The sequence below is a fragment of the Dendropsophus ebraccatus genome, chromosome 1 (assembly GCF_027789765.1).
Source record: "Dendropsophus ebraccatus isolate aDenEbr1 chromosome 1, aDenEbr1.pat, whole genome shotgun sequence".
Lineage (NCBI taxonomy): Eukaryota > Metazoa > Chordata > Amphibia > Anura > Hylidae > Dendropsophus > Dendropsophus ebraccatus.
The window spans coordinates 215,619,569-215,643,414 of NC_091454.1; the positions used below are offsets into that span (position 1 = coordinate 215,619,569).

General features: G+C 43.0%; 1 protein-coding gene across 1 annotated transcript in view; it reads right to left on the reverse strand.

Moving 5' to 3' along the window:
- Positions 1-4,381, reverse strand: part of LOC138769575 (complement C3-like) — a 62,573-nt gene extending 58,192 nt beyond the window's left edge. Inside the window, exons 1-3 of the mRNA XM_069948142.1 lie at positions 4,274-4,381; positions 937-1,123; positions 284-446 (exon numbers count right to left, since the gene is read on the reverse strand). Coding sequence (XP_069804243.1) covers positions 284-446; positions 937-1,123; positions 4,274-4,338 — 415 coding nt within the window. The 5' untranslated portion in view covers positions 4,339-4,381. The remainder of the gene's footprint in view (positions 1-283; positions 447-936; positions 1,124-4,273) is intronic.
- Positions 4,382-23,846: the final 19,465 nt, after the last annotated feature.

Here is a 23,846-nt window from a genome sequence, read left to right on the forward strand (position 1 = left end):
TTGACTCTAGTGGGGTCTACTGGGTTTCTATTATGGTCCCAGTAACACTGACACACTGAATAGCTCTATAGACTGCACTGTCCTTGTTATAAAGAGTACCAGAAAGCGAGAAGAAAACCTCAGAGCATCCCTTTAATTAAAGTGTATTTAGATATATTCTAGGACCATAAAAATGGACAATAGAAGACATACTGTAGACTTATATTTTTTTTGTCAATTTCTAAAAGAAGCTTTTTTTTTTATTTTTTTTTTACTCCTACTGAGTTATGTCCTAAAATGGTACCTGTAGATCCTGGGGTGTAGATGGGTTTGTCGGTCTGTATGAAGATGTATCCACTTTGATAGGACACCAGGACAGGTTTTTCCAGCTTACAAATAGGGGAAGTTACAGAGACATAAACAAACTGCTTTTTGTCTGGGTTTTTTTCCAAGTTATTTGACGGTATCTGAAAAATACATAATCAAAATCATCAGTAGAAGAATTGAAAAGGTAAGTTCTCTAAGTTATGTTGTTAAAAGTGAGTATTATGGGAAGTCTCTAGTTCTGAACCGGATTTATTACCCTAGTTCTGCAGGTCTAGATCATGGAGCCCCTAGTGTGGACTAAGGTCAGAATTGAAAGACCTGGTCCTTGTCCTAACCATAAACTTAGAAGAGAATGTGGCTTCATTGCTGGAAAGGAAACAATAGTTATGAATAGAAGATGGACAAGATTTGGAAGTGGAGCCTAAAGACAGAGTCAGAGGATATAACCAGGAGAGACCAAAACGAGAACCAAAGGAAGATCCAGAACCAGGACCAATACTGAAGTGGACATATCTGGTCATGGTGGACATCAACGGGAAACATGGGTTACCATTACAAATGGACAAGGAGAGGTAAGTGATGTGTCTCCCAATGATTATTGGGCTTCTACACAAAGCTCTGATATCTTACCGTCAACTTGACACTGCCAAAGAACTTGTTATTGCTGTTCACGGAGACTTTGCTTGTAACTAAAGTGAATTTCTTCCGGGGATAGTCTTGGATTGAAATATCAGCGTCAAATGCAGTGTCCTGTCCATCTACTATAATGGTCTCTTCGCTGTCTACACGCAGCACGCTGGGGGTTATCAGGCTGCATCTAGTGGAGGAAATACATGGGAGAGAGAGATCAGTCCTTGATATCTGCCACACAATATCCCCATTATATATTATCCCCACAAAAATGTTAAATTGGATTGTCCAGAATTAGGGTAACGAGCAAGTGAGGGTTGGCCTGGAAGATACTGTGGTCAGTCCCCCCAGTGGATGCTTAGTGCTGGGTCAACATCTGCACCCGGTGCAGTGCTACTCCTGACCCTTTAACTGTAGGTGACCGTAATGCACACTTATACTTAATGGATGCAATGCTGTGATTGACAGAGAGAGGAGCCATTGGCTCCCAGCTCTACCAGTTACTATTGTGGCTACAGGCAGTATTATTTCTGCAGTCACAACAGGTCATTCTCTCCCCCAACGTTGGGGGGGACTTATGAGATGGGAGAAAGTAAAGAAGGGATTCACTGGGATCTGCAATGTAGCCAGGATAGTATGGCAAAGGAGGGGGGGGGCATACTACAGGGGAGGTTACTTACATGGGGGATACAGTTTACTGAGTGTCAAAATGTCAGGCATCTTATTACATCAGAATTGCCTAAAGGGGGCTTACTATAGGAGGGAGGATTTTCTAGGGAGGGATACCTACATGGAGGTAGTCTAACACTACCTACAGGGGTAGTCTAACTATTAAATAAATGTACAACATGGACCAAACTACTATATATGGACACAGGGGAATCTAACTACTATATGGAGACACAAAAGGACCTAACTACTACATTTGGGGCACAAAGGGAACCTTTCTGCTATATGGGGATAGAGAGGGGCCTAACTACTATATGGATGCAAAGAGATAATCTAACTACTATTTGGGGGCACATGGGGGGGCAAGCACAGAGGGGATCTATGCTATATGGAGGCAAAGAGAAGACCTATATTATAAGGAGGCTCAAAAAGGACCTATACTATATGGAGGCACAAAGACGGCTAATACTATTTGGAGGAACAGTGGGTGCCTATTCTACTGGTATTATTGGTAATATTGGTCTCAGTATTTTTGACTTAGTCAGTAACAGTATAGTGGTAGTATTTATGGTGATAATATTTGTGTCTTGTATACTGCTATAATTGGTGATATTTGTGCTTATAGCGTGAATTTTATTCAGTAACAGTATAGTGGTGTCAGTCACTGTATGGTGATAGGTAGTGTTCATGATGTGAAGGTATTATTTGTCCTGTGTATACTGGTTTTATTGGTAATACTTGTATTTATAAAGTGGATTTTATTCAGTATGAGTATAGCGGTTTTGGTCATTATATGATGGTAATGATAGTATTCACGGTGTGGGGGTATTATTTGTCACTTGTATACTGGCATTCTGGTATTATTTGCAGTATTATTGTCAGTTTACTGGGATTTCAAATTAACAGTGTGGTGGATAGATAGATAGATAGATAGATAGATAGATAGATAGATAGATAATAGGAGATAGATAGATAGATAGATAGATAGATAGATAGGAGATAGATAGATAGGAGATAGATAGATAGATAATAGATAGATAGGAGATAGATAGATAGATAGATAGATAGGAGATAGATAGATAGATAGATAATAGATAGATAGGAGATAGATAGATAGATAGATAGATAGATAGATAGATAGGAGATAGATAGATAGATAGATAGATAATATGAGATAGAAAGATAGATAGATAGATAGGAGATAGATAGATAGATAGGAGATAGGAGATAGATAGATAGATAGATAGATAGATAGATAGATAGATAGATAGGAGATAGATAGATAGATAGATAGATAGATAGATAATATGAGATAGAAAGATAGATAGATAGATAGATAGATAGGAGATAGATAGATAGGAGATAGATAGATAGATAGATAGATAGATAGATAGATAGATAGATAATAGATAGATAGGAGATAGATAGATAGATAGATAGATAGATAGATAGATAGATAGGAGATAGATAGATAGATAGATAGATAGATAGATAGATAGGAGATAGATAGATAGGAGATAGATAGATAGATAGATAATAGATAGATAGGAGATAGATAGATAGATAGATAGATAGGAGATAGATAGATAGATAGATAATAGATAGATAGGAGATAGATAGATAGATAGATAGATAGATAGATAGATAGATAATAGATAGATTAATAGATAGAAAAACAAGTTGTGAATGCAGCACTCAATGCTTCAATATAAACCTGGCGAGAAGACCACAGCACTCCAAAAATTGCGGGAAAAAAAATTATTTTATTTAATTAAAAACATGCGATGTTTCGGCTCTACAATTGAGCCATTTTCTAGCAGTGGAGAAACATGTACAAGTGTGGGGCTATAAAGCCATGTTCACATCAGATTCTAACAATTTAACAATCACTTTATCAGTCAGTTGCATAGATACAGAAATTAACACCAAATGCTGTGTTTACACGGAATGATAATTGTTCCAATTTTCGCATAAACGATCGCATTTGAGCGATAATCGTACCGTGTAAACACAGCAAACAATCAAACGACGAGCGAGAAATCGATCAATTTGATCTTTCTCAAATCGTCGTTCGCTGAAAATTCGCAGATCGCTTTGTGTAAACAGTCTTTCACCAATTTACCCTATGTAAAAGATGGGCTAAAGCGATTTTAAAAACAATCGCAATAACGATTTTTCTTATGAATTTTCAAACGATTTTTCTAACGATTTATTCTTCTAAACGCTGATCGTTATAAAAACCAAATTGTTGCTTCAAAATCATTTAACGATCAATTGGGCGAATTATCGCTCCGTGTAAACGTAGCAAAAGAAACTATCCCCGTGTCATGCATCTCCCTATGTATCCCCCCCCCCTAGATATAACAGGTGCTGATCCCTGGGGGATTATATCCGTCACTTCTTCATAATCAACGAGCAGCAAAAATTATAAGCAAAAGATACAAAAACAAGCAATACAATTATTAAGACTGGAACGTATCTCCAAAGTACCTAAGAAGGTTTCTCTTGAATTAGGTTGTCTTTTACAGCCACTATATATATATACATATATATATACAGTATATATATATATATATATATATATATATATATATATATATATATATATATATATATTCGGCCTTGTATATACAGTATATACATATATGTGTAAACCCTGTATACTCACTGTGGCTGTGCGTAGGTCCCAATGAGTCCATATAGTAGAATGAGACACAGAGCTCTGCACCCCATGATGCCTCCTGGGGTATGTGCTATCCTGGAGACATGGAGGGGGTTATATAGGTATTTAGCCTGCGCTCCTCCACCCTGACCCCAGCAGCCTCTTTAATAAGTAACAGGAGAGATATAAGGGCTGAGCTATGTAAATAACCAGCGGCCGGACAAGTCCAGGAACGTCTATTACAAAATCAGTCCGGCCGGGAAACCACCCAGCTCCATAGAAGACCATTGCACAATAGGGGATAGAGAGAAAAAAATAATAGAATTATGCAGATTATAGCAAACAAAGGAATAATGCTAAGTAACAACATGCAAATATATTATACAATTAATTTAGAAGCCATCGAATATGCTCTCACGCATTGGCCCTGCTCCACAGAGATAGGGGGCCAGTTTGTAGCTTTAAGCCATGTTCACACAACATATGACACCGGCCATTCTGTGACCCGGAAGTTTCACAGAAGTTAATGTTAGTGAAGTTATTTTCTACTGAATTAGCATGCGGGCGCACACGGATGCGCCCGCATTTCACCACTGTTTAATCAATTCCCCATTGCACACAATGGAAAGTGCGACCAGAGCCGCACTCTCCATTGTGTGCACTGTCAGGGTTTTTCAGCCGCTATTCAATGAATAGCGGCTGCACAAAACTGACATGTCAGTTGTTGTTGCGGCGCAGCTAGGGGTCCTGGCCAGAGCGTATACTATGGGGGAGACTTATCAAAGGGTGTAAAATTTAGACTGGTGCAAACTTGCCACAGCAACCAATCTCAGCTCATCTTCCAGCTCTGGTGAAAGAAAGAGAGTTGAGATTGGTTGCTGTGGGCAGTTTGCACCAGTCTAAATTTTACACCCTTTGATAAATAACCCCTGCTGTGTGCATACAGTCCAGATGGGATTCCATAGATTGCAGCACAGTGTACATTTTCTATTAATCACGGCCGTTGTTGCCGATTTGCAGAAATAGAATTAATAGAAAGTTTGCGTTGCGTGGCTGGGCCCTTACCCTGCATCTACATTACCTACTTATGACAGAGTGTTATTGTGTACCCACTCCCACTTCAAGAAGCCAAGATACAGTCGGCCCACCTCAAACAATGGTGGCTTCATCTCAGAGTTCTTCCCTATAGGACGTGTGAATTTACACAGATAGCCAGTAGCGCAACATCAATAAAAAAAACCTGTGAGAGGGTAATGGAAAGGCCTATAAAGGAGTAGGCTGCAAACCTGCAAGCTATGGCGGCATAAGTATCCTTCAGGAGGAGCTCTATTTCCATTTTAAGGGACCAACATCTTTTTTTTCTTACCCTCTTGGTAGATATGTGTGCTGAGTAGCATAGGTACTGCCACCTTAATCACATCCCAGCTCCACATTCTCCCTCCCCCCCCCCCGTGGACTCAGCGAAAAATCCTATTAGTTTAAATGGAAGGGCTCTTGCGCCTCTCCACGCAAAGAATTGACATGTCAATATTTTGAGCTGAGAGGCGTGGAGAGCAGAGGCAGGCGAGCGCTCCCATTCAAACTGATAGAAGGCAGGATTTGTCGCTAAGTTCACGTGGGGGAGGGGGTTTCCGCACGGAATCTCAGCGCTGATTCCGTAGTGTGAACAGGGCCTTAATCCCACCCTGGGTTAGCCAGCTGCCCCTCAGGATTTCCAGCTGAGTGGGAGGCTGGTGGCAGTGAGTGGGGCTTCCCTTTAAGCTGTGCAGTGCTTAAAGGGAACACTGCCTGCCATCAGTCTATATTACACTCCCCTTCCACTGGAGTAATAGCGCAAAAGAGAAAAATCTTCAACTCTATCCAGTGTATAGTCCAAAATGTCACCACACCTCTATAACTATAAGGGCGAGTGAGTGATGGATATGGTCGGCATTTTTATTAAAACCTTCCCAGGCCCCCTTATATACTTATATACCAAATTTTGGGCCAAAGGGGGATATTTATTGCTCTGTCTTATAGCCTTATAGTCTTATTATCTTTGTTGTCTCTAGCAACCAATCACAGCTCAGCTTTCATTTCTCACAGTGGTCTGGTAAAATGAAAGGTGAGCTGTAATAGGTTGCTAGGGGCAACAAGGAGAAACCCATTACAGGGCCATAAATCTTCCCCAGACTATTCAGGCTTGGATGCCTAAAGAGCAGAGCCTGTGATAATGGCTGATAACAGAGATCAACAGCAAGGCCCGGACCTGTATATAAACCTTTCCAGGGACCCAGTGTAGCTATGTGGCAAACACTATGGGGGAGATTTATTAACCCCTTAAGGTCAAAGCCTATTTTCATTTTTGCGCTTTTGCTTATTCCATTTTAAGTTTAAAAGTCCATAGCACTTGCATTTTTTCACCTAGAGACGTATATGAGCGCTTATTTTTTGCGAAACCAATTGTACTTTGCAATGACAGGCATTATTTTTCCATAACATATGCTGCAGTCTGGGAGTATGATGTCAGAGGTGAAAGGCAAGCTGGGAAGAAGACAGTACAGAGGTGTAATTGATATGAGCAGACATGTACACACTTGTCTGAGGCACCACTCATCTTGGACTCACTGTCCTGTACACAGCATATCTGGTGGGAGCCTGATCAGAGAGCTATTATGTGTATGTGTGTTATAAAGAGTTGTTAGTTAGATTGCAGTTGCTACTCAGGGAGATGATGTATGTTACATGACACCCGCTCACTTGTATAGGCAGCCATGTTAGTCAGTCATCCTGTCATGTGTTCCTGTATTATAAATGTCATTGTCATGCTATTATATGCTGATTACTGACAACTGTATTTCTGTATTCCTTGTAGTTTTACCATTTCAATCATTCCTGTCCATACCATCACTTAATATCCATACTGTTAATCAATAAAAAAGTTAACATTGAGAACACAGTCTGCTTATTGGGAAGACAGGAAGAGGTTTATGCTGGCAGTCAGATTGCACGCTGTAGGAACGTGCAGGAAGACAGAACACATACAGCAGCTGATAAGTATGGGTAGACTTGAGATTTTTAAATAGAAGTAAATTACAAATCTATATAACTTTTTGCTTGATAACCTCTTTCACATTTGTAAGGTTTACCAATGTTACCCCCATCACTTCTTGGCCTTGGTAGTTACGTCCATGTCTCTTTATGCCACTTGACAGTGAACAGTGTCAGAATTACTCCATATGCATACCTCCCAACTTTTGCTGGGAGGAAAGAGGGACCCCCTCCCCCATAGCAGCATCACCTATTACCATTATATAAGAAAGAAATATTATAACCGCATATTCACCACATAGTGACTTATACCCCTCTTATACCATTGCTGCATAACATCCACTGTACAAAGATCAATATTCTCCCCAGCACTGACCACATAGCAGAAGATTAGGCTGTTTTGCATCAGAAGGCCTCTGTGCATTTTCTCCCTGGCCCTTCAGTGTCCGGGGTGGCGGAAGGAGCTGCAAACAGACCCGGCTAGTCAGGGGTGTAGCTAGGATTCTAGTATAGGAGGCCCTCTGTGCATCCATATAGTAGTTAGGTCCCTGAAGCATTCTGAAGCCTCCCTGTAAGTATTTCCCCCTCTGTAAGCAGCCCCCCGCCCCCAACACACACACACACACCTGTAAGCTGTGCCCCCTATATAAAGAAAACAAACATACATACTCACCTGGCTTCTGCCCAGTCCCTCACTTCTCCACTGCCAGTGGGCCTGAGGGGGGGGGGGGGGGCAGCTTCTGTTTAACCCCTTATATACTGTAGTGTGAGTGATACAAAGATTACATTTGATGGATAATGTGTTTTCCCTTAGTCCCATCAGCGGCACAATTGGGGTATTCTTGCCCCTGTGAGCTTAGGCAGGACAAAAGAATATTTAATAGACAAATCAAACTTTAATGAAATAATATAAGCTCCTCCTCCCCCCCGTATAAGAGGAGGCGTGCCCACAATGCAGTAAGTTAATTATAAAGGAAAAAATATCCTAAGAAGGGAGGGAAGTTGTGCCGCTGATGGGACTAAGGGAAAACACATTATCCATCAAATGTAATCTTCCCTTACGTCCCACAGCGGCACAATTGGGGATTTAGCAAGTACAAAAATCCTCAAGGGTGGGTTCCCTGATGTGCCAAACTAACCACAGAGGTGGCGAAGTCTGGGTTAGAAGAGTCTGAACTTCTCATTCTGTAATGTCTAAAGAAAGTCCTAGGAGTGGACCAGGAGGCCGACTGGCATATCTGTTCTAATGGTATAAGAGCTTTTTCCGCCCAGTTGGTGGCGACTGCTCTTGTCGAATGGGCCTTGGTAAACTCTGGTGGTTCTTTGTCGTTGAGCGTGTAGGCAAGGTTGATATTCTCAGAAATCCATCTAGATATTGACGGTTTAGAGGCCTTTAAGCCCCTATTCTTTCCGGAAAAAGATATGAATAAGTTTTCGGACCGTCTGAAATCCTTAGATCTTTCCAGGTAAATCTTTAGACACCGTACCACATCCAAACTTGCAAGTTCTGGATCCCCTGCTGTTAATTCTGTAGGAAGAGCCGGTATGGAGATCATTTCATTGATATTGGAGAATGATGGATACTTAGGTGAAAAGTTCGGTAAAAACTTTAGAAGAACCTTATCCTGCAAGAAGGTAGTGTAAGGTTCAGCCGCTGAGAGGGCTTGCAGTTCTCCAATGCGTTTCGCAGAAGTTATCGCTAGCAAGAACACAGTCTTCAAGGTCAGGAACTTCATGTTAATGTCCGCAAGAGGCTCAAATGGATCTTTGGCTAAGGTTGCTAATACAAGAGACAGATCCCAAGGATTTATTGGCCTGCAGATTCTAGGCCGGAGCCTGGATACTGCTCTTATAAATTCCTTTATTTCCTCGATCTGAAGTCTCTTCCGAAGCTGTACTGACAACGCCGCTAGCTGAACCTTAAGTGTACTGGGAGCTAATCCCTTGTCGAATCCATCTTGTAGGAATTCTAATATCTCCGGTATGGTAGGAGTATTGGGGTCTATCTGTCGAGGAGAACACCAGGACTGGAAGATTCTCCCGACCCTTGCATATGACCTCTTCGTAGCTTCACTTCTAGAGTGGGATAGAGTGTCTAAAACCCTGGCTGAGAAGCCTTTGGCTCTCAATAGGGACTGGTCAACCTCCAGGCCGTCAGATGAAGTGACCCCAGGTTCTGGTAGAGCTGCGTGCCCTGAGACACCAGGTTCTGCTGTAGAGGCAACCTCCAAAACCTGCCCCGGCTCATAGTCATGAGCTGGGCAAACCAGAACCTCTTCGGCCAAAATGGGAGGATTGCAATGACTGAGGCTTGATCCTGCTTGATCTTCAGCTGGACTCTTGGGATCATGGCCGTTGGCGGAAAGATGTAAGCTAGACTGAAGTTCCAGTCTATCGTCATCGCATCCACCACTTCTGGGTGTTCCTCCTGATAGAGTGAGCAGAATCTGGGAACCTTTGTGTTGGAGCGGGTTGCCATCAGATCTATTTCTGGAAGGCCCCAACGTGCAACAATCTGACCGAACACTACAGGGTTCAGAGACCATTCCCCGGGGATCGTCAGATTCCGACTGAGTCTGTCCGCTAGAATATTCAATGTCCCCTTGATATGTATCGCTGCCAGTCGAGAAATGTTCGATTCTGCCCACCTGAGTATTTTTCCTACCTCGAATAGGAGGGTCCAGGATCTGGTTCCGCCTTGTTTGTTTAGGTAATATACGGATGCAATGTTGTCTGTTCTTACCTTTACCGCTTGACCTTGAAGTATTGGGGAAAAATGGATTAATGCATTGAATATTGCCCTTAATTCTCGTTCGTTCGAAGAGAGGGTTCTTTCGGATGATGACCATACTCCCTGGACTGTCTTCTCCGCTAGATGTGCTCCCCAACCTGAGCCTGAGGCATCCGTGGTGAGGATCAGCCATCGTGGTTCTTCTATCATGGCTCCGTCTCCTATGTCTGACCACCAATCCAGGGAGTTTCTTACAGTGGATGAAAGTCTTATTTTCCTGTCCAGATCGGCTGGACTTCTGTTCCATTTGTGAAGTACCTCGGTCTGTAATGGTCTCATGTGCCAGAGGCCCCATGGCACTGCCTCCGTGGCTGAGGTTAGAAGGCCCAAATACCTCATTAAGGTCCTGAGAGATACCAGGTGAGGAAATCTCAAAAAGTGGTATCCGTTCAAGATTCTTGTTTTTCTCTCTGGAGTGAAAAATAGCCTCATGTTCTGGGAATCTATGATGAATCCCAAGAACGTCTTGCGGGTAGAGGGGATTAGATCCGACTTGTCCCAATTCACCACCCATCCGAGCTCGGAAAGGAGGTCTAGGGTACAAGAGACATCCTGGTTGAGACGATCTTGATTCCTGGCTATAAATAGCCAGTCGTCCAGGTATGGAATGATGTTTATGCCCTGGAGCCTCAGAACCGCTACCACTGAGGCCACGACTTTTGTGAAGATAAAGGGTGCTGAAGTGATCCCGAATGGGAGAACCCTGAATTGTAGGTGTAAGAGATCCGTCCCGATGTAGACGTCGATCCGAAGAAATTTCCTGTGGGCCTGAAATATAGGGATGTGAAAATAAGCATCCTTTAAGTCCAGGGATGCTAAATAATCGTCCTTGGCTAGAATCGTCTTCACCGATTTTATCGTTTCCATCCGAAACCTGTTTTTCCTGATGAAACGATTTAAGAACTGCAGGTCTATAATAAGCCTGTGTTTTCCCGAGGGCTTGGGAACTAAGAAGACGGGAGAATAAACTCCCTGTCCTCTCTCCTCCACAGGAACTGGTTCCAGTGCGGCTAGCTTTATTAAGTCTAGTATCGAGTCCTCCAAGATCTTCCTTTTTGCCGGACAAGGTCGCGAGGAAATTAGAAACCTTCTTGGTGGCAGCGGCTCTAAGGGTAGGGCATAACCTCTCCTTATAATATTTACCACCCAGGAATCCTTTATCCACTTCTCCCAGGCGGGAAGGAAGTGAGAAAGGCGACCGCCGACAGGTAATGTGGCGTCAGAATTCTTTCTTTCTAGGAGAGTACTTGCCTCCCCTAGAAGATTCACCTCTTCTGGATCCTCCAGATCCTCTGCCTCTTCCTCTGTATCTACTGTATCCCTGTCTTCCTCTTGGAGGAGATCTGTCTCGATACCTCCGAAAGGACTTACGTTGTTGTGGCAAAGATTTACCTTTCTTATCTGAAAGGGCTTCCATTAAGGAATCCAGTTCCTCTCCAAACAGTTTCCCAGGGGAATATTGAATGTTACAGAGATTAAATTTTGACGGATTATCAGCAGACCAGGGGCGAAGCCAAAGTGCTCTCCTGGCTGCTGTAGATAATGCTAGAGATCTGGAAGCCAACCTGGCTTGATGAATTGTTGAATCCGCCATATAGTCTACAGCCAAATTAACTTGTTTAAATGAGGCAAGGATCTCATCTCTACTGACCCCTGAGTCTATATCATCCTGTATCTTCTTTAACCACGAACGAAGAGACTTGGAAACCTCATTATTGGCTATAGCTATCGAACTCTGCCCTGCTGCAGTTGTGTATGCTCTTTTAAGAGACGCCTCTATCCTGCGATCCATAGGATCTGACAGGCTGGCTCCGTCTTCAGATGGTACCATTATCTTTTTAGTTAGTTTAGCTATCGCTATATCTACTTTTGGTGGCTCCATCCAGGATGAAGATTGTTCTTCGTCTACCAGAAAGAGGGCCCAAAACCGTTTTCCTATGGAAGGAGCCCTGTCAGGTTTCTTCCATTCCTCTTTAATCAGATCAGAAATGAGTTTATCCATTTTAAAGGATCTAGGAGTATCCGAATCCTCCTCAACGGGCTGTCCATCAGCCTGTACATATTTGATAAGTTTAGAAATCCTGTCTGGATTGAAAAGAAACTTAATCTTATTTTTCTTATCCCTCTCAGAGTCTGATGAATACACTTCATCCAGGATCGTATAACCATCCTCAGATATGGAGGGTGATGAACCTCTGTCCCTTCTAGATCTTTTCCTAGGGACAGCCAGGGACTCCTTTAACCCATCTATGGAGGATTTGACCAAGTCACTGACCCAGATGACAACATCTTGAATTGATGGTTCCTCCTTGTCCTATACATAAAATTTATGGTAGCATCATAAGGCAATATATCCAAACCACTAGGATATTATCTTACCTGTATCCTAGGACGGCATGAGAGGCAGGTAGTAAATTCGCTGTCGTCAGGCAGCGGAGTATCTGAAAAAGGGGAGTGGGTATTAGACTCAGTCAAGCAGAGGTTAGACTGAAAGGTTTGATACACACCACATTCTCTGCATGCTAGATGATGCCTTTTTGCTCCAGATTTACGACTTGAGTCCCTAGACATCTCTGTAGTGGAGTGATCAATATTAGCAGCCAAAGGTCACTCAGGATTCCTGATGCTGCGCTGCTAGGGTCCAATAGCTGGTCTATAATCTGTACACCAAATCGCAGGTACACCACTAAGCTGCCTCCAGATAGAGACAGCAAGCAAATAGTGCCCTGATGCTGTTTAAATCCGAGCTGTGGCGCGAAAAGAAAGCCCGCCCCCCGATCTGCTGGAAAAACTTACTGCCAGAGGGACGCCCATCCTGCAAAGCCGCTGCCCCGGATGGAAAACGGACTTGCCGAACTTCCGGTCTCAGGCGCAGGAGGGGCGCACGGCGTGTGACGTCATTACGGCCCGACGCTGTCGGTGGAACGCACTCTGCGTTCCAAGCGCCGGACGGCTCCACCGACGCCCGACGTCACTTCCGGCTCCGCGGCTCACACCTGCATACAGCGGGGGAATAACTATCTGAAAAACACTAAGGTACTCTATAAGAGAAGCTGTAACTAAGTACAGTAAGAAAGAAACAAAGAGAGGTGCAATCAAGCAAACAGCACCTAATGGTAATGCGATGTATAGCATAAAACACGGGAGGGAGGGGGGAAGTCCTGCCTGTCTCAAGGACAAAAAAATTAACTCACTGCATTGTGGGCACGCCTCCTCTTATACGGGGGGGAGGAGGAGCTTATATTATTTCATTAAAGTTTGATTTGTCTATTAAATATTCTTTTGTCCTGCCTAAGCTCACAGGGGCAAGAATACCCCAATTGTGCCGCTGTGGGACGTAAGGGAACTTCAATTACATGCTGCAACACAAAGATGAATAAGAGCAGGACACAAGGAGAGGTGTGCTTCACTGATGACCTCTGAGGGGTCATCAGGATACAAGCAGTGAAGCAGACCTTAACCCTTTATTCTGCTGCAGCCTGTAAGTGAAGTTTGTGTCACTTACATACTGCAGTACATAAGGGGTTAAAGCAGTCTGTCAGGCTCTGGCTCGGGTCGCTCCTCCAGAGACCTGTGACTCTTACCTTCTGTGTGAGTCCCGGGGGCTGAAGGTGCATTGTAGTACAGGAGGCAGCCAGCACAGGGACACTGTCTGCCTGTGTGTGGGGCGATCGTGCCGACAGAGGTGCCGGAGAGGAAAGATGGCGGTGTGGAGCTGAAGAAGCAGCTACAGGTCAGAGCTGGAGGGGCCGCCCCTTACTCCTTGTAGCTACCCAGTGCGGCCTGTAGGTGTCGCTGTGAGCGCTCATTCGGAGCGTTCACAGTGAAAGGGCCCTAGTAGGCACCCGGCAGACGCAGCTGCTGGTGCGGGGACGGAGGCTGGGGGCCAGCGGGACACAGGGGGGCCGTCGCGGGACAGCGGTACATCGCCCCGAAACCGGGACTGTCCCGCTAAATCCAGGATGGTTGGGAGGTATGCATATGTAGTGAGTGTTGTCCTTTATCGGTATGTTACATGGTTCTCTTTAGGGAACTGGCGACCACCTTGATGGAATTGCTGTTTTCCTGTAATGCCGCGTATTTCCTACTCTCAGTATGGCGTGAATACTGGAACAATGGTTGTGTAAACAGAAAAAAAATATATCTTTCTGGTGCCCAAGACCTAAATTTGAGGGGAGAGAAAAATATTGTCATGGATCCTTCATTTAGTAGTCTTTAGTATATATAGCCTGTAGATACTGTATGCGGAAAACAATAGTTTAACGATTTTGAAGCAACGATTCATTTTTTTATAACGATCAGCGTTTATACGAATAAATCGTTAGAAAATTGGTAAGAAAAAATTGTTATTGCGATCGTTTTTAAGAATCGCTTAAGTCCATCTTTCACATAGGGTGAATCTTTGAAAGACTGTTTACACGATCGACGATCAGCGAATTTTTAATCGAACAATGATTTGAGAACATGTTGAACAATCAAAATTAATGATTTCTCGCTCATCGCTTGATCGTTTGCTATGTTTACACGGAACGCTTATCGCTCAAATGCGATCGTTATTGCGAAAATTCTAACGATAATCAGTCTGTGTAAACGCAGCATGAAACTTGTTAATGTAAATTCTGAGGTACACCAACCAAGTGTAAAGGCCCGTTTACATGGCATGATGTGGGGCCGTGGAAGGACCCATGTGAGGGCTTTAGAAAGCATGATTAATACCGTGGCTAGGCCATGCAAACGACCACTGTATCGTTTGTGCGACCATTTAAATATACAGTATTGCTATCGGCCACATATTCCCCTACGGCCACAAAGGAGTGCCAAGTTTTATGCTTGTTTGCAGTGCCTTTACACAGCACAATTAATCAAGTGGCCGGGCCGCTGTATCGTTCTTGCGGCTATTTAATAAAGGGAAACTGACAGCCAGGGGCGTAGCTAGGATTCACAGGGCCCCAAAGCAAAAATTTTTAAGGGCCCCCCTAAGCACAACACAAAGCACTGCGCATATATATCTGCTTTACTGCTGGTGCACTGATAACCCCTGACCTCTGCATGGAGCTCTGCACATTTTCCTTTCCTACTTGATTGCGCAGCTGGAGAACAGAGGTTATCAGTGCAGTGAAGCAGAGATCTTTGTCTTCTGCTTGTTTACCCTTTTTTTTTGTGTTGCAGCATGTAAGTAATCATTAGGGCACTTACCCACTGCAGTACATAAGGGGTTTAGCAAAGGGACACACGCTCTTACCTTCTCCCTCGGGCCCCCCTCCTGCACGGGCCCCATAGCAACTGCCTACCCTGCCTCTATGGTAGCTACGCCACTGTCTCTCATATAATTCCCTTAAGTGGGTTCTGGCCTACAGGTCAGGCCCAGCAATAAGCTCCTAAGCAATAATCACACTTCACAATCTCTCTTACAGTACTGTACAAGAACACACCAAAGCTAGCTCCACCCCCTCTATATAAACCTCTCAAGGGGCTACCTGATTGGTCAGGAACATACTAAAAGATACTGAACTCTAGAGTGTTATAGGTTAGAAGATAGAGGAGGGATAAGTGTGAGGTACTCAACTCTTCTGTCCGTCTGTCTCTTAAAGGGTATTAGGGAGAGTCGGTAGGTCCCCATACACTTTCAGTCGGCTTGTCCAACTAGAGTCGGCGAGTTAGATTAAAGTAAACATGGAAACATAATAGAACACCAATAATAAGGGTCCTATTAGACAAAGTATTTTTTTAATGATAAACGATTAACGATAAACGATCACAAACAAAATTTTTACCATTAACCCAAAATAGTTCACCATATTACACAGAATAGTAGTCGTTGGTTATGATAGTTACACAGATGGTTACTACGATCGTTTACTCCATCTGATCACAGCGAGAGAAGGAAAGATTTGGAATTGCACTGAACGACTAGCGAACGAATGTGGAATTACAGCGAACGATTAACAATGATTTTAGGGGCAGATCTAGATCAATGATTAACGACACACAAACAATTTTTTTCGATTGTTGGCTGCAATTACACTGGACGATTATTGTTTAAATTCGAACGATATAATGATTTTCTGCACAATAATTGTCCCGTGTCCTAAAAGTACTGTATATACTGTACAGGCCTATAATGTACAGCTCTGTATGCACAATTTCATACTAAGTTATATTCTGTTGCCCATGGGACAGCTTGGGACTGATCTGTTTATATGTATACCTAATTATTGGCACAGACTCGAGGAAGGATTAGGGACATGATTCTAGCTTACAACTGTTGCCTAACATTTACTTGTTACTCAGTTCTGCGATAAGAGAGCGCAGACAAACATGCCCTTACTGTATCCACCCGATAAGCCATTTACATGGAAATAAGGCAGAAAAGCATAACTTCATTGGATACTGAGGCTTTCAGATACCAGCATAGCAATAACCTCTTAATATCGCCCTCAAAAAGGCTACTAAAGTTCTATATTCGGCTGTAAAAGCTTCATCAGGAGTCAGCTGTGGGCCGCTCTTTGGCACAGAATCTCGACAGTGTTCACAGTGTTGGAAAAATAACATCATATAGCCAATACTTTGGACATTAATTTTTGCTAGTTAAAACATAACTTTTTTATTTGGTTCGAATTTTTATTATTTTTTTTATTTTTAATACCCCCCTTTTCTGACCTACATTTCTAGATCAATCGTGTAGCAAGTCTGCCCTGGTTTTGGGTTTCCTCCACAGATGTTCAGCATATCCACTTATAAAACCGTCAATGAAAATGAGTTTTTTGAAGTGTGCCAGGGTTGCTTCTGTCTGGCTCGGTCTAATTTGGTGGTGCCAATTTGCCCAGGGTGGTTTGGTTTTAAGAGTGTTACGGCAGTGTCTGGCAGCCAGGTTAGGACCAGAGAGGGAAGAGAAAGGAGAAAGTGATGACAGTGTCTAAAAATTGTTATGGGTTGAAGGCATGTAGGTCTCTGTATGGATGTGAGGTCGGATTGTCACAAGGAAGGTGAAAATTTATTTTTCTAGGCCCTAGCCTTTGGTGGAATTTGTTTCAGCCCTAACACTCTTACCCAGATGGCCAAGGAGGGAGTGCCGTCTGTTGAGTTCTTAATAGGGAGAGTAGTGGGGATCATCACCATTGGCTATTTAGGCTCTTATTCAAATATTAGCATCACAATGAACACTTTTTTTTTAACAAGGTCACTGGTCTGAGCTTGATATTAAGGAGCAAGTGAGTGCTGACCTGTCAGGTCAGCGTTTGCTTCCTCCTCGTTCCTTGCTCGCTGTCGGTGCCATTACAAACACCAACAATGAGCTGGGGGGTTGGGCATGGGGGGCTGCGGGAAGAAGTTAGCAGCAGTCTGCAGCCACCACTCCTATTACATGATGCGACGGCCAGCAGACCATCACTATGGTTATCATTTTTATTCAACAAACTGAAAGACAACGATCAGCTGACCTCATTTTGTGTAATAAGGCCATTTAACCTCTGGTCACAATGGTTGTAAGAATTTTTCTCTAAAGTCAATATTGTCAAGCCAAATCTTCTATCACTTCTACACAAGGTTTTCACAGGTAATAACCCGAAGGAGTGAAAAAGAGCTAATATTGGTTAATCCCAGTGTAGGGCGCTGTGTGCTTTTAATGGCTCAAACCAAAGGAGACAAAGCACAGGTTCTGTAAGTGTGAGTGTATTAGGGCTCCGACATAAGACCATGTATTTAGAACTGAACATAGGAATTGACCCTGTTGTGTCCTTTTGGGATCCTATACTAGGACATAACACTGGTGTGAGAGTGTCATTGGACTGGCTGAGGTGAGAAGTAGTTGTCCAGATCATCCACAATCAATACCGTAAATAGACAGTAGACAGGTCATTGGGAACTATAATAAACCCAGGCATCAAGCTCATGACAGTATGAAAATGCAATGAGGTGGGAACCACTAAATCAAAGGAAGTCCATAAATAACAATAAAGAGGTGCAATGATGCTCCAATAGACTCTAATCTTAAACAAGCAGGAAAAAGGTAGAGCACAAAATGCATGCACACCCATCTCATAGTTTTATGTTAACTGGCTAAGACAACATTAACAATGGGTGTGTGAACTCAACCCAATCCAAGGATGTTTCTAATAAAACAAATCAAATCGATAAAAGAACTTCGGGTGCACTACCTGTTAGGCTCTCAAGAAAAAGTTTTTCAAATTAGTTTCTTCTATATCTTGTAAATTGTATGTACTGTATACATAGAAAAACACCACGTACAGATATACCTATTGATTAAATAAGTCGGTTAAAACGAATGTAGCGTCAAGTACTGTACATTGCTTTTTTTTTGCATTAACCGAGGATCGGTGCTGGTGCCAGGGAGCCGGTGACGCGGTCCTTTTTTTGGAACGGGGGGAACATAACAAACTATATCACCTTTCCCTATGTCTTTCCAGTACTGGATCGCATCTTCGGGACCCCCACAGGGGTATGGGATCTCCAGAAGAGCCAACGTTTTAACCCGGCTGATGAACAGCTCGGTCAGCCAGTTGGTGACTGGGGGAGGAAGTCCTTCAGCCGGTAAGGGCATTTTCCCCCGAGTTATAATGCCTTCTAGCAGGGGTCTCAGGGTTGGTCAGGTGGCACATCGCGGGCACAGGGAGAGGTAAGCAATACATAAATAACAAAAAAATGGTGGTAGTCAGCTCCCCTCCTGCTTGAATGTAAGAGGATCCCAGATGAAGGAGAGGGTGCACAGGTCCGGCTTCGGCCAGCTGCCAGTTCGGAATGAAGGTAACAAAGTGGTGGTCCCAGCACTCCGCAGTTAACAATTCCAAAACTTTATTTCATATGAAAAAAGGATTAAAAAGCTCATGTCGTGGTAACCTACAAACAACCTAGCATTTCACGCGCGTGCATGCACGCAAAACGCGTAGGTTGTTTGTAGCTTACCACGACATGAGCTTTTTCATCCTTTTTTGATATGAAATAAAGTTTTAGAATTTTTAACTGCGGAGTGCTGGGGCCACCATTTTGTTACTTTCATCCCGAACTGTAAGCAATACATGATTGTTATTTTTACCCCTGCCCCTTCCAGCTGTGACATTTTGGAAACTAAATTTTTGGATATTGAATATTAGTATGGTAGCAGTCTTCCTCTCACCACTTCCATATCTTCTTTCTTTCCCGGGTTTGTCGCATGAAAAGCTGCATGGTGTGGACATGGGTGTCGATGCTGGTTGTTGTGCTGCAACATCTTCCATTTGAGGACAGATTGCTGGGACTGTCACTCAGTGGGCTGACATGTGGAGGTTGAGACTACTGAAGCAGAGGAGGGAGCCTCAGATATTTGCTCGCTATTCTTTTGTCTGATCTACTGCGGCTCATCCTTGGCATTTAGGTGCCTTATCATGCTTGTGGTGCTGAGACACCTCGGCTAAGGGCCTGGTGGAACAGTGGGAAAACCACCCCTGTCTTGGCTTTGCCCATGTAATGGAAAAAATGCCAGGCCGCAGAGTTGGGTTTAGCACTTCGTCATCACCCCCCAGATCATCTTCCACCTACTCCTTGACGCTGCCCTCCACGACTGCCTCCACGCAACCAAAAGTGTCATGAATTGGCAGTTGTGTTTCATCATTGTCTGACACATCAGGTGGGGTTCCCCTGCCCATATGCACTGCCCTTACCATGTCCTAATCCTTCGTAAGTGGTTGGACATCTGTACATTGCAGGTTTTCACCTAGGTCAGGTGGACAGACCACTAAATACATGGTAGCAGAATCCTCAAAGAGCATAAGTGATTGCTTCATTAGGCTCATAGGGGGACATTTATTAAACTAATTACGCCTGTTTTTAGTCTAATATATCTAGTCTGCGCTCAAAATAAATCTAATATAAATTTATGAAGCTTTTTTAGACAAGACTATCCAAATTAGGTGCAACTTTTTGAATTAGATTTTTTGTTGTTAATAAGATCGAAAGTGCGCCAGAATTCTTTTAAAGCTAAATTTATTAACTGCTCAATTTTTTAAAAAGTCGCATATATTGGCGCATCGCTACGTCTGCTCCGAACCAGGTGAATTTATTAGACTAATTAAAAGACCATTATTTTTAAGACACATTTACTATGCTATTAGACAATTTACATAAATTTGACTAAACACATTAGATTGGAAATTATGTCAAAACATCTTTGACAAAGTCGTGTTTTTAGATTTGTTAGTAAATATCCCCCATAGTTTTTAGAAGATTTGTAAGGGGGTGAGGCAGAGGGCTCATTGGTTTCAGTGGCAGAGGATTCAATGAAAGACAATCGCATTGAATTGGAGGCACTTTGTGCCATGTAATCAACTGAAGCCTCCACTTGATCTTGACTGCCCATTTGCCGGACAATATTGGGGCCTATCAAGTGACAATGTATTCCCAGAAGCCTGCTTGCACTAGAGGAAGGTGTAGTACATGTGTACTGCATTGATCCTTGAGATCAGTGCTTGGAGATTAGTGTCATTGCAAACAGAAGCAGGGATCGCCCCTCATGGTGGGGGGAGAGCCATCCACTAGACCACCATAGATCAGGATTTATAGGCAGTTTTGACAGCGGCATTTAAGTGTCGGCCTGCACCCGCTAATATCCGCAGTCCCCGGCTGCTGATAGCAGCAGGGAGTCCAGCGGTTCAAAGCGGGGTCTCTGTGCGACCCCACTCTGAACGCCCGTAAGGGCATGATGACATACGAGTATCTCATCAGTCCTTAAGGCGTTAAAGAGGAACACTTTGTTTTTTAAAAAACGTTAGCTATGTAACTGCCTTCTTACTGTTATCAATGAGCGAAATTGTGGTTCAATTTAAATAAGAAGCCTTTTTATCTAATGCAGAATCTTTAACTATGTAACTTTCCTCCAGCTGTTACAGAAAGTCAAACTTTTTAATTGTCCTCCAACTGTTAACAATGAGTGCAATTGTGGTTCAGTTTAAAGAGGAATGCTTTGTCTTTTTAGGATTACAGAGAGCCCAGTTATGTAACTGTCCTCTGACTTTTATCAATGAGCGAAATTACGGTTCAATTTAAAGGAGAATTCTTTGTTTTTTAGGATTACAGAGAGCCCAAATCTGTAACTCTCCTCTGACTGCCTCTGAGCGCAATTGTGGTTCAGTTTAAAGAAGAACCCCTTTTTTATATACACTGGCCAAAACTATGTCATTGGCCTTTGACCCTTTTCAATTAGCCCAGTTGTGTTAATTCTGAAGCAACATACATTTATTTTTTTAAATAGACTAGAGAAGACTTTGCCACCCTTCCTTTTTTTCCAATGACGTTCTGATAACCAAAAGCTCCTAAGCAAAGGTGATTCCACTATTTTAGGACACTTGTTGAGGCCTTTCTGTCCCTGCCTGCAGTCATCAACCATTCCGTAATGTGAATAAAGATCTGAATCTGTGGACGCTTTCACCTCCTCCTCCTCTCTCAGTGATGTTCTCACAACCACCAGCTCCTCAGCACATACGATCCCACTGCTTTAGCACACTGTTGCAGGCATTTCTCTCCTTGCCTGCAATCCAATCACCAACCTATAGTGTCAACATAGATCTTCCTACGGAGCATGGCTGGGATTGCAGGGCAACAGTGACGCGTACCACAACAGGTACACAAACAGACACGTTGCTGTTTATGTATTGGTTTGTGTGCAAGAATGTGTGTACATGCACGAACTCGCACTTACCGTTTCAAGTTCGCTTATCCCTAATTGGAGGTGCTGTTCCAAAAGGCCATGGACCCTTCCCCCGAACTCTCCAATGCATCTTTATGGGAGAGCGTGACTTCCGGCCTTCAATCAACATTGAAGAGGGGTCAGAGAAGTGGTGACTTGAACGTGTGCTGAATTTGAATGGCATCACAGGTACGGAACAAAGCCGTGCCACACGACACCGATCATCGCTGGTGAATATATGTGCCAGTGGGACAGGGGGACAAATAAAAAAAAATTCCGATGTGCCTTAAGCTTTAGGCTATGTTCACACTACGTAAAACAACGGCCGTAGTTTTTGCGTCGTGAAACAATTCCGTGCGGCCCCGCAAATAACTGACGTCAGTTTTCTGCGGCCGCAATTCAATGAATTGCGGCTGTAGGAAACCCTGTCAGTTCAAATTATGAAGCGAGCGGCTCCGGCCGCTCGCTCCATAGTGTGCAGGGGGAAGCTCTGATGTGGGCGCGCGCTGATGCGCCCGCATCAGAGCTCTGCGGCCAGACAGAGACGGCCGGTCTAATACGTTGTGTGAACATAGCCTTAAGGTAGAGGGGTTTGTGGTTGTACTGCCAATAGCCAATGCCAATACACTAGTTTTGCTGGTGATTTTAGAAAGTATATCTTTATGATATTTAATTTCTAATAATAAAATATAATTAATAACATATATATCTAATAATAACATAATATCTAACTACCTAAAAAAACCCCACAAACATTGACTTTTCTATCAAATGGTTTCTCTAGAAATGAGTCAGAGGTTGTAACCAACAAAATTGTTTGTCTTGGCACCGAAAAGGGATGAGGACAAAAGTCACAGTACAGAAGACAAAGGAGAAAACGGGAGGAACTTGTCACAATTACATAAATCACTAGGACCTGATGAAGAAGGTTGGGACCTTCGAAATGCGTAGTCTTAATAAAGAAAAGCTTCTTTATGTTAGAATGGCGCTGGTTCGATGTTTCTGCGTGAACCTTGCTCCATCTCCAGTACTGGTTCTACCTCGGGTGAAAACGCTACTGAATCCACTGCTTTCCTCCCGTCTGCTGGCAGATCTTCTGTTTACACAGAGAGATGTGTGACCAATAACAATAGATTTTATTGTTACACAAAAGATCCAATCAACCACCAAGCGAGTGCTTTCTTGCTGATCGCTGGCACTGTTACAAGTTTTTCACCTGATCTCTGGAACACCCCTTTAAGTGGCATCAAAGAAGGGCAACCCCACCATGTTGTGCATTGTTCACAATTATTTTAATTTTAGTTTATAGGTGATAATTATATTAAGATTATATATTATATATTAATATTAACATTATCTTTCTACTATATGTTCATCCTGCAAAACATGTAGATGGAGCAATAATGGGGAACTTTAGCCCTTTAGCCTTTTTTTTTTTTTTTTACACAGTAATTCAGGCTTCATATCAGGACTTTTCCCATCTGGTAAATCAGTTATCACTAGAGTAACATTTGCTGATCATACTTGCTGATACTCTTAGGTTACGTACCTACTGTAGCCTATTGGATGCATAGTTTTTGTAAAGTTTTTTTTTTATTTTCTGTTTGTCTCTATACAGCAAGATAGAAGACTGACAGCAGAAAAAGATCACATGGCCCACCATCTTTCCATTTACATTATGGTGGCAGCCATCTTACCATAGCTGCTTCTTCTTTAGTTATAGTCACCTGGATATAAAAAAAAGAAAAATCAATGATTTCTATGATAAAATGGAGTAAATATATGGTGTACGATAGGAGATGAGCTTTCCCTCCACCAATAGTCAGAGGTGTGATCCTCTGCTATCTACTATCCCAAACATATGCATGTGTAGGTCAGCCAAGTCAAGACACCCCAATAAACATTAGATGTTTGGACGGTCCTGCAAAAATTGTGGGGTTTGGCCAAAATTTGGTTCCTTTGGCATCCAATGTAATGTATGATAAAGGAACCCATATACTGTACATTAGATGACTTAGGAGAGCTTTATGGCCAGTGTAAAAAGATGCCAGATTTCAAGAGATAAAAACCCATTTGGTCAC